Source organism: Polypterus senegalus, chromosome 16 (assembly GCF_016835505.1).
Source record: "Polypterus senegalus isolate Bchr_013 chromosome 16, ASM1683550v1, whole genome shotgun sequence".
NCBI lineage: Eukaryota > Metazoa > Chordata > Cladistia > Polypteriformes > Polypteridae > Polypterus > Polypterus senegalus.
In genome coordinates, this window is record NC_053169.1 from 2,059,943 (window position 1) to 2,071,980 (window position 12,038).

Genomic DNA, 12,038 nt, shown 5'->3' on the forward strand with positions numbered 1-12,038 from the left:
CTGAGGATTGCCCACTCTAGAAAATGTTACATAGAGTTGTCTGTGTGAAAAGCATGGATTTTCGAAATTGATGCCTGCAACTTGTAGTGATCGCCCTTTAGCCTTATTAATTGACATAGCAAAAACCAAACGAACAGGAAATTGGATCAGTTTGAAATGAAAGGGTAAATCATTCTTAGTCAGCGGTATTCTTGGTATGTAAACATCTTTACGTCGTGTCATGACAGTTACTTCAATAATATTTGGATAGAGAGTCTTGACACAAAGGCGAGTGGTGTTACACAGTAAGGAGCGTCTGTGTTGAACCGTGATGCTATCTAATGGACGTTGGCGATGGTAATTACAGAAAGAAGTGACATACAACCGCTACTGCGTGTGTGGAAAATGGCGGGGAAAGGATGCTGTCTCTTTAAGGCGAGTCTCTGTTCAAACGTGCTGCCATATAACAGATGTTGGTGAATGAAATACAGCGCTATTAGTGTGTGTGGGAGTGTGATGTGCGGAAACGCGGGTGTGTGAGGCGGTCACGCGCACTGGGTCGTTCACGTTTTACATCCATATGGCAGTTCCCCTTCACCCGATCAAAGCAGTCTGCCTTCTCATACTTGGACACTTCCGCCATCTCTTGGCAATTTAAAGAAACATGGGTAAAGAGCGACGCACAGGGACCAAAGCTGCCGCTAGATGGCGCCCCCGTGAACGTCTGTTGCAATGTGCGGCCATCTTAAGTATGGGGACGTGTGCTGAACGTTGTGTCGGTGAAAAGGTGCCCTGCGGTTCACCACAAACATTTTTCCGAACCAAACATACCCCATGACCTTCTCTTGGTCACAAAGGAGCCCCATGCCCAATTTGGTGCCGATCGGATGCCCAGTGCAGATTTGTATGGCGGACAAACAAACAAACATACATAGACTCTGCTTTATATATTAGATTTAATTTATATTGATATATGGATATTTAGAAATGCTTCTATTTTTGCAGTAGATTTAAATGCTTAACTCTCTTTTGTTAATTTCATTATGTTTTGCTCTTTCTCTGCGCAGTTTGTTTCCTTTATTATATCTTAATAATGACAATTAAAAACGAGCGGAGCAGACAGCCAGACACACAACATGAAAGGCTGCAACTGCTTTAGCTTCAGACCCACTAATTAGTAAATAATTTAATTAAACAATTAGAATGCCTGGAGAGGTAGAATGAAAATCAAGATGGAAATATTGTTAAAAAGAAAAAAAATACAGTATTCCTATATAACTGCTTAGGACATTTTAATATATTATTTTTAACCAAACTTAGTTTTCTAATTTCTATAAAACAGAGTCTTGAGAAATGACAGTTCATTTAATTAGGCCAGGAGTCCAATTAGAAACAGAAGCCGATTGGAACAAAAAACCTATAAGAACGGAGTCTGAGAACCCCTGGTCTAGAGGGTGGCGCCACTAACTGCACACTTCGGGGTTGTTTGCTTAGCCGCTTGGTAGCAACCACTCACCAAACTGTGGGGAGCCACGAAAAACCAAACAAGCATCAGAATGATACAAAACCAAAACGACAGTAAATAAATGTCATTTAAAGAAACCACTATGAAGTTAAAATCTCCCTGTTCTAAAACCTAGTACGGGAAACAACAACTACACCGAAACACGCTAGACAGATGAAAATACATCTACTATGAAACCGAAACATAACAGCAACGGGTAAACGCCACACAGGCTGCCGTGACTGGTCAAAACTTGAATTCGGGACATTCAGAAATTGCAAACAAGGATATTTGACAGTTAACACAGAGGTTGAGAATTGTTAGGAATTCGTTTTTATTGAATTTATTCCTGGGCTTTCCTTGTGGTCTAAAAATCAAGGGGTCATTTCTGAGGTATTTTATCCTCCTGGACTCTGGGAATTCAGGACATTCGAGAGGATCACAAAGTAGAGCTGCAGCTCCTCTGCGTCAAAAGGAGCCCGTGGGCATCTGATTAGGATGCTTCCTGGATGCCCCCCTGCTGTGATGTTTCCGGGCTTGTCCGATGGAGAGGAGCTCTCTGACATGCTGGACAGGTCACATCTCTCAGCTGGCTTGGGAACACCTCAGTACCACCCGCCCCAAGGGGGCTGGATACGCCTAAAACACCTCCACTTTGGCAAGAGGTTGCCACCGTTTTGTGGTTTCAATCGTCATGATTCTTGTTGCTCCACTGAAAAAGATGGCATGTCACATTAAAATAAAAAAAAAATGTGTATATTGGTTGCACATAGTTAAATTGTTTTTATCAAAAATAATGTAATTATGCTTAATACATCCATCCATTATCCAACCTGCTATATCCTAACTACAGGGTCACGGGAGCCAACCCCAGCCAACACAGGGTGCAAGGCAGGAAACAAACCCCAGGCAGGGCGCCAGCCCACCACAGGGCACACAAACACCAAGCACACACTTGGGACAATTTAGGATCGCCAATGCACCTAACCTACATGTCTTTGGACTTTGGCAGGAAACCCACGCAGACACGGGGAGAACATGCAAACTCCATGCAGGGAGGACCCAGGAAGCGAACATGGGTCTCCTAACTGTGAGGCAGTAGTGCTACCCACTGTGCCACCCCTTCCATCCATTATCTGACCCACAATATCCTAACTGCAGGTTCACAGGGGAAGACATGCAGGTTAGGTGCATTGGCGATCCTAAATTGTTCCTAGTGTGTGTGCTTGGTGTCTGTGTGTGCTCTGCTGTGGGCTGGCGCCCTGCCCGGGGTTTGTTTCCTGCCTTGTGCCCTGTGTTGGCTGGGATTGGCTCCAGCAGACCCCCGTGATCCTGTAGTTAGGATATAGCAGGTTGGATAATGGATGGAAAGCTAATTTTATTTGGTAAAAACAATACAAACCAACAAAAATACAAAAGATTAGTATTCAAAAGCTGAAATGTACAACAGTTGTACAAGAACACATCTTCTTTGGCTATCCAACTGCCGCTGACGAGGAATCCGTTAGGTGCGTATTAATTTCTGGTGAGGACTAAATGGAACTATTTTGACTTCTACCTAAATGACTGAAATGAGTATATTATACACAACACAAGATTCAATAAATTAAAGGCGATTGAGTTCTGCTCAAAAGTGGAACATAAACAATACAAGTAATATTAAGGAAATACATTTTTTGCTATAACCAGATTTTTATTACAATCCATTTATTTACTACTAAAGCAATATATTTTTGGGGCTTGCTTTTAGTTAACATGCTTGTTACAATTCAGAGCCCTTAATTTTCTATTTTAGTTTTACACAACTGCATTTTCTCTTTAATTGTTGCTTGTTTTCCTAACCAGCCATCAATTAATAATGAGGTGCAAATGACAAAGGAACCAGCAGCTCTGCAGCTCATGGGCGTCTCTCTAAACCAGTATAATACATAAATACAGTCCTATGAAAAAGTTTGAGAACCCCTCTTAATTCTTTAGATTTTTGTTTCTCATTGGCAGTTTCACAGTAGCAACTGCCTTTTAATATCTGACATGCCTTATGGACACAGTAGGATTTCAGCAGTGACATGAAGTTGATTGGATTAACAGAAAATATGCAATACAACAAAATTAGACAGGTGCATAAATGTGGGCACCGCAACAGAGATATGACTTCAATACTTAGTTGAGCCTCCTTTTGCTGCTTTGAGCCTCTCAACGCTGTCCTCCTATAGCCTGTGATGAGTGTCTAGATTCTGGATGGAGGTACTGGTGACCATTCTTCATACAAAATCTCTCCAGTTCAGTTCAATTTGATGGACAGCCTGCTTCAAATCATCCCATAGATGTTTGATGATACTCAATGTCAGTGGACTGTGACAGCCATTCCAGAACATTGGACTTCTCCCTCTGCATGAATGCCTTTGTAGATTTCCAACTGTGTTTTGGGTCATCGTCTTGCTGGAATATCCAACCCCTGCATAACTTCAACTTCGTGACTGATGCTTGAACATTATCCTGAATTTAATTGAATTCATCTGACCCTCGACTTTAACAAGGGCCCCAGTCCCTGAACTGGCCACACAGCCCCCCAGCATGATGGGACCTCCACCAAATGTGACAGGAGGTAGCAGGTGTTTCTCTTGGAATGTGGTGTTCTTCTTCCGCCATGTGAAGCGCTTTTTGTTCTGACCAAATAACTCCATTTTTGTCTCATCAGTCCAAAGCACTTTGTTCCAAAATGTCTAAATGAGCATTGGCATACAACAAGCGACTCTGTTTGTGGCGTGAGTGCAGAAAGGGCTTCTTTCTCCTCACCCTGCCATACAGATGTTCTTTGTGCAGATTGTGCTGAATTGTAGAACGATGTACAGATACACCATCTGCAGCGAGATGTTCCTACAGGTCTTTGGAGGTGATCTGTGGTTGTCTGTCACCATTCTCACAATCCTGCTTCTTCATATGCCGCTCCTGTATTTTTCTTGGCCTGCCAGACCTGCTGGTTTAACAGCAACTGTGCCTGTGGCCTTCCATTTCCTGATTCCATTCCTTACAGTTGAACCTGACAGTTTAAACCTCTGAGATGGCTTTTTGTAGCCTTCACCTAAACCAGGAGACTCAACAATCTTTGTTTTCAGATCTTTGGAGAGTTGCTTTGAGGGTCCCATGCTGTCTGTCACTCTTCAGAGGAGAGTCAAATGGAAGGAAGCACAACTTGTGATTGACCACCTTAAATACCTTTGACCACTCATGATTGGACACTCCTGTCTGTGAAGTTCAAGGCTTAACGAGCTCATCATACCAAGTAATCAGCATTGAGCAGTGACAGGCATTCAAATCAGCACAATGACAAGGGGACCCACATTTGTGCACAGCCAGTTTTTCACATTTGATTTAATTTCATAAAACTAAATACTGCGTCACTAAAAATCTTTGTTCAGAAAACACCGCAGTACTCCTAGGAAATGAAAGACACACCACTGATATCTTTATGTTGAAAGGAGAGTCAATTATTACGCAGGCTGAGAGGGTTCACAAACTTTTTCATATGATTGAAGTATTTGCATTAATAAGTGAGAGAATAGGGAAGGACCGCAAAACATTCAATTAATGTTCTCGGAAAACAAAAAGTCTACAATGTGATAAAGAAGGAAATGCACTAACAAGCCAAATACTGTAATTAAATACCAGTTGTTATTACCTGTTAGGCCTGACCTCTAATTATGTTTATAAAATAATAATTATAAAACCTGCAGCCACCGTGGACCTCCAGGACCAGAGCGGAGTACCCCGTCGTCCCAGTTTTTGATAATGACGCATTACCTCCGACAGTTACAGAGCGCACAAAAGCTCACACTTGGTGACTACTGACCCCTCCCGTGTTTGGGAGTTTTAAGAGCGGGTGGGACGTGTTCTTTGGACCATTGGTGTTACAAACCCCCTCGGTAGAGGACGCCCCTCAGTCACTGTAATACTTACGCATTCTGCTGTTATTAACTTGGCGAGGTCGTCTTTGTTTTGCATCATCAAATCGTACCATTTTCGAAGAAGTTGTCCCCTTTCCTAGAAAACAGAATAGTTTTCACTAAGCTGGAGTGTACTTGCACAGTCTGTGTATGCTTTATCACCATTCATTCATTAACTCATCCGTTACACCGAACACTTTTGTGGAGTCTCTTCAGGATTTTGTCCTGCTGATACCCAAAGTCATCTTTAAGAATTTCCTATCACGTGCGGTCTTATTGCAGTCACCTGTTTTTGTGATTTCCTCTCATAAGTATATTTAAAGTAGACAGTACAACAGCTCAAGCTGGAACATTGGTGGTGGTCTAAAAATAGTGGAACTGCAGCTCAGACAGACCAAGGCCTGCCTGTGAATGGGACGCCCATGCTAAAGAGCCTCATTACAAAGATAGATAGAAGAATGAAAGGCACTATAAAAAGTAAAGAAACAGACGAAAGGCACTAAATAACAGACAGATAAAAAGTCACTTTATAGATATATGTGAAAGGTGCTATATAAGGCAGATACATAGATGAATGTTACTATGTGAGATTGGTAGAAAAATAGATAGGAAAGGAACTATAAAATAGATATAAAAAGGCACATTATAAGAAAGATAGATATTTGCAAAAGGCACTATGTAAGAGTGACGGAAAAATAAATAGACGTGAAAGGCACTATATAACAGATATAAAAGACGGTCTATAAAATGTGAAAGGCACTTTATAATATAAATTCATAGATGAAAGGCACTATAAGAGAACAACTGACAGATGAAAAATACTATAAAAGAGAGGTTAAAAATAGATGAAAGGCATAAAAGATAGAAAAATAGATGAAAATCATTATGTACTAGTTAAACGGAGAGGCGGATGAAAGGCGCTATAAAAGTAAAACGGAGCTTGCCTTGAAGTTTCGAGTGTGATGCTGTTCATAATTACGTTCAGTTTACGAAGCTCGGAGACTCTGACCTTTTTTTATTGCCTTTTCGTAATTTAATATCCAGAGAAACTGACGGAAGTGCAGGTGTGATTTTGTAGAAAATACATACCTATGGGAGGTATTTTCTGCAAAAAAAAGGAAATGTAAATTAAAATTATGAAACGAATATGGAATCTCTCTTTTTTGAAAAATACACCTTTGAAAAACCACTTTGAAAAGTAAATGACAAAAGCGAGATTACATTTTCGATTTATCATTTACAATTTTTATTTCCTTATTTGCAGAAAATACCTCCCGTATTTTGTAGCCACCATAAAGGTATTACAAGAGGAGCAGCGAGTAAAGTCCATGAGTAATCAATCAATCGCCCAACTGTTTCTTCCCTTCCCAACGTCAATTTGCTGAGCCCCACTTTGGTAAAATAGCAAGTGAGCCTCGTCAGTCACGTAAGCTTCTAAGCTCCCTCAGGCGCTGATAAACGAGAGAACAACTGGGTGACACGTACCTTACCAGAGCGCTCCTTCCACGTCTGAAACGCCGAGCCAGCAGCTCTGATCGCCTCGCCGGCCTCACTTGCTCCACAGTCCGCTACCTTGGCTAGCTCCTCTCCAGTGGCTGGGTCGAGTACTGGAAAGGATCGGGGGGCCGATACCCAGCGACCGTCAACATATGCTTGGGACCGAAGTAAACCCTGGGCGATCGAAAGGGTGTGCGCCTGTCTAAGAGCCGTGGTGAGTTGGGGACAAGGGCTGCAGAGCAGAATTCGGTCACAGAACATACGAAACATTGGTGGCCACGGATTCTAATAACACGGGAGACTTGAAAATGACACTTTGACAGCGAGTCTCAACGCAGCATGAGTTCAGGCCCCGTCTACTCCACAGATGTGTTTGATTGGCGCAGGAGAAAAAGTGGGCGTGCTGTTTGTCAAACTCACCAACCAAACGACAGCGTGGTTGCGCCCTCGCTGCATTCAAGGACGTTATTGGATACCGAGAACGTTTGGGGTTATTGCAGGAAGGGTCGAAGGTTGTTTTTGTTTTACAGCGCTGAGGAGATTCTTCTATTAACTTTTATTTGCCCGTATTATTAATTAAAAAACCGGAGTCGCGCACTGGCAGTTAATGTTGGAGAAAATTCACTTGGCTGAGCTTCTTGCGTCGGAATCTTCTCGTTTTACACCGTTGGATTTAATACTGTGAAAGTGGAAGGTGCGGGCAGAGCGAACAAATGTTAAAACTTATCCTGTAGTTTTATACTTTTGGGATTTAATAAAATTGATAATGGAAGGTGAAGACCAAGGAAACAAATATTATAACTTGTCTTCTTGATTTATAATGTGTGATTTAATAAAACTTAAAATAGGAGGAGAGCACCGAGTAAGTCAATGTTATTTTTTTCTTTTAATAATGTGTTGTGTAATACTTTGAACATTGAAGATGTGGACCGAATGAACACATTAGGACTTCTTGTTTTATGAGCAGAGGACCAAGCAAGCAAATATTAAAACGTGTCTTCTTGATTTACACTATGGGATTTAGTACATTGAAAATGTAAGGTTCGGACCAAGCGAGCAAATGTTAAAACTCGTTCTGTAGTTTTATACTATGGGGATTTGATAAAACTGAAAATGGAAGGAGAGGACCAAGTGAGTAAATGTAGGCGGACTTCTGAATTGTGATGGTCATTAAACCTCAGATATCCTGTCGTCTTCATCCTTTTTATCTTCAGTAAAGCCCTTCTCCATTCTTCCAACTTCCTGTCCACTTCCTCTTTTCTGGGACTGCACAGCCCAATAAGAAGTTGGTAATGCGTGGGCCATTAACGCACACCGTTTCCCATTCAGTGCCAACCTCTGACACAGCAGGTCAGCTTGGCCAGGTCCGTGAACTTGTTATACCAAGTAAAGAAGTTAAATATTTCCCAGCCTTTCGTTGTACAGTCCTACAAAGCCATAAATGAAAGTGTGATTACATTCTCCATTATTGTCTGGCTTGGTTTCAGCAACAGTCTGCTCCAAAAGCAAATGACGGTGTGTTGTGAGGTCTGCAATTGCATCTGTTGCTGAGCTGTACGCATCACGTGTCACAAGAGGGTCACCGGTGATTCATCTCACCAGGTCATCACTTGTTTCAAAAACTCCCCTCTGCTAAGTGCGTTAAATCAATTACAACTAAAACTGACAGTCACCTAATTAGCTTCTGACCCTAAACCAGTCTTTGTACACCAGTAGTTTAGCCCTTCGTCCTCCATTATTTGTGTGTTCTTTCATGTACTGTATGACAGTGACGTGCGGTGAGTTTCATGGCTGGTGACTCTTTCAGAGTCATGTTTACAAATATATGAACCCCAAAGAGGGTGGCACGGTGGCGCAGTGGGTAGCGCTGCTGCCTTACAGTAAGGAGACCTGGGGTTTGCTTCCCGGGTCCTCCCTGCGTGGAGTTTGCATGTTCTCCCCGTGTCTGCGTGGGTTTCCTGCCACAGTCCAAAGGCATGCAGGTTAGGTGGATTGGCGATCCTAAATTGTCCCTGGTGCAGGGGTGGCGAACTCCAGGACCTGGAGTGCCGCAGTGGCTGCAGGTTCTTAATTAGTGACCTGTTTTTGCTGCTGATTACTTCTTTTAAATTAAAAACTCAGGCCCCATAGTTGTTTCTTTTTCTTTAATTAGCAGCCAAACAATAATGAGACACAAAACAAGCCACCACATGACCAGATCCCCTGTGCCCATCACAGAATATCTGAAAATAAAGAGAGGTGATGGACTTGGTAAGGTTGATCTCTCAGGTCACCAAACCATTTTGACAGTGCTCTTAGAAAGAAGAGAAAAGCAACAGTTTTTGAAATGTGTGCTGTGGCAGAATGAGAGCAACAACAAGCCATGGAATGAAATAACGGGTCTAATTAACAGCAAGAACTGGCTTCTCATTAAGGAACTGGTTGGAGTTTGAAGCCCCAGTTTAGCTGGTCGTCTGTTGGCTCGTTTCACATCTCACTTCTGCTTGGCTGTCATTTAATGAAGAAAAGAATCAATTCAGAGGGCTGAACTCTTCTAACAGGGCTATAAAGTGATGGGGGCAAAAGTTCATTAGCAGTGAAAACTGGTCAGTGATTAGGAAGAGGGTTAGAATGAAAACCTGTAGCCACTGCGGCCCTCCAGGGGGCCTCATTTATAACGCCGTGCGTAGAACTCACACTATAACATGGCGTAAGCACAAAAGCGGAAATGTGCGTATGCACAGAAAAATCCAGATGCAGGAATCTGTGCGTACGCAAACTTCCACGTTCTTCCGCTACATGAGAGTGAAAAGTAACGTACGTGCACGCGCCTGGTGTCCCGCCCCAACTCCTCCCAGAATTACGCGTCTTTGAATATGTAAATCAGTATAAATCCAGTGTTCTGTGAAAAGACAATGGCAAAACCACGAGGAAAAATGGAACAATATCAGCGAATACCAAGTGGAGGCAAAGAAAAACATACTATGTGTTGGTTTAAAGAGTGGGATAAACAACAAAAGGAATTTGATCGAGTGACATAGCGTGACGGAGAAACTCAGAAGCTCACGTTCACAAAGTCGCACAGTGCTCGAAATAACAAAGAAGTCACATATCAAAGTCGCCATGAAAAGCCGAGTCGTAGCCCACCGTCTGAGTGTCATATGAAAGCTTATTAGGGTACAGAGGAAAAAAAGGCACACAGTGGGGAAAAAAGCAGGAAATGTCAACTTCAATCTCGACATTTCTACTTTAATCATGTAGTTTATTTTGTCATTAAAGTAGAACATCATAAACTTCATCTTAAAATCGTTTAATTAACCAGTTTCTCAAATCACATCGTAATTAAAGTAGCACATTAAATGCTTTGTTTTGTATTTGATCTTCTATGTGCTCTGTGTGTGTGAATCACTACTTGCTTCTAAACCGGCTCTCTTCCTCCAACTGGACACAGAGTCCATTACATTCGTGATATTACAGCTCTCTGAATAACTCAAATACTGAGATGTATACGTGATGTCATTTTCATGATGACAGGAGTTAAAGCACGTTATTAAACATGGGAACACGATGGCACGACCTTCGATGAAATTATTGTGGCGGTTCTGTCTCTTTCAAATGTACTAACCTCTAATTCCTGTCCTTCCTTTTCTTTCTCATAATACCCAATCGCCACACAATCAGCTCTGTAATAGACGTTAAGCCTTCTGTAAGCTTACAACGACGATTCTTCAAAACTTTTAAGGAACATTGAAATATCTTCGTAGTACGTGTTTAATTATTCTATTCAGCTATCCTTCCAGTGTCACGCCAGTCTCAGCAAGAATAGCACGAGGTACGATCAATCTGTGAACTTGCTAGCGCTACGGCACCACGTCCTCATGTTTAATTATTAACAATACAGATTATTTAAATGAAGTTAGTTTTAGCTATATAATATAATCAACATATTTTGCTGCATTTCACCTTAATGATATCATCATCATATGTAAATACGCGCTTTATAAAGTGGCGCAGGTTGTGCGATATTATAACTGTAGTGCCAGTTTACAGTGAGGTGATTGTACTTATAAGTACTAACAGTTCTACAAGGAGTACTTGATGGACTGATTGACTGTTTCTGAACCACGAGATCCGTACAGGAAAGGCTTTAAAACGTTTTGCCGTGGCTGAGCCAGTGTGTCCTTGATGCTGTATACCGATAATTCTGTTTCCGATCAGCTGCTGCTGTGATTCACACTCAGATACAGTGATATAAATACTCCGAGTGGTGCAGTGAGAGGAATATGGAAAAAGATGATCCGCTGTGGCAACTCCTAACGGGAGGAGCTGAAAGAAGATGAAGAAGGTGCAGTGAGAGTAACAACGCTAAAGCAGTTCTGGTATTTGGAATACTGTGGCTGTTCCATGGACTATTATATTGTTACAAGTTAATTACAATCAGACGCGTTACACTAATCAACAATATGCGGTTAGTTTCTGTGTATTTATAAAGCCGCGTCAGGAAAATAAGGTGTAACCACACAGGAACAGTAGCACTGCTTTGACGCTGGGCGCCACCAGTCTGCAAAACCGAGCGGAGAACTTGCGTACGACAAGGCATGAGGTGCCGTGGAAAAGTGTGTGGCTTTACGCCAAGTGTAGGTTTCATACATCGCGATTTGAACGTGGAAACGTTCATACGCAACATCTCTGTGCGTACGCACCGTTTATACATGAGACCCCAGGCCTGGAGTTCACCATCCCTGGCCTAGTGTATGCTTGGTGTGCCTGGGGTTTGTTCCTGCCTGGGGTTTGTTCCTGCCTTGCTCCATGTGTTGGCTGGGATTGGCTCCAGCAGGCCCCCATGACCCTGTGTTAGGATATAGTGGGTTGGAGACTGACTGACTGAACCCCAAACAGTCGCTTATTAATTATTCAGTTAGCAGCCAGCCTGCACATGGACTACTGGTTATGTTTCATATCTCATCAGCATTCTTTATACACACACACAGGTAAGGCGCATATTTGGCAAAGAAAGAACGTCACATTTAGAGAGAGAGCGCGGATGACGTGGTTCTGTTGGCTTCATCGGACAGTGACCTCCAGCTCTCACTGGAGCGGTTTGCAGCCGAGTGTGAAGCGGCGGGGATGAGAGT

General features: G+C 42.4%; 2 protein-coding genes across 4 annotated transcripts in view; one reads left to right on the top strand and one right to left on the bottom strand.

Moving 5' to 3' along the window:
- The window catches only part of aldh5a1 (aldehyde dehydrogenase 5 family, member A1 (succinate-semialdehyde dehydrogenase)), a 28,350-nt gene extending 20,908 nt beyond the window's left edge, over positions 1-7,442 (bottom strand). The window contains exons 1-2 of the mRNA XM_039739010.1: positions 6,913-7,442; positions 5,441-5,524 (exon numbers count right to left, since the gene is read on the bottom strand). Coding sequence (XP_039594944.1) covers positions 5,441-5,524; positions 6,913-7,194 — 366 coding nt within the window. The 5' untranslated portion in view covers positions 7,195-7,442. The remainder of the gene's footprint in view (positions 1-5,440; positions 5,525-6,912) is intronic.
- LOC120516967 (lysine-specific histone demethylase 1B) overlaps positions 1-12,038 on the top strand; it is a 78,265-nt gene that overhangs the window by 14,831 nt on the left and 51,396 nt on the right. The gene's annotated exons all lie outside the window — the stretch shown is intronic.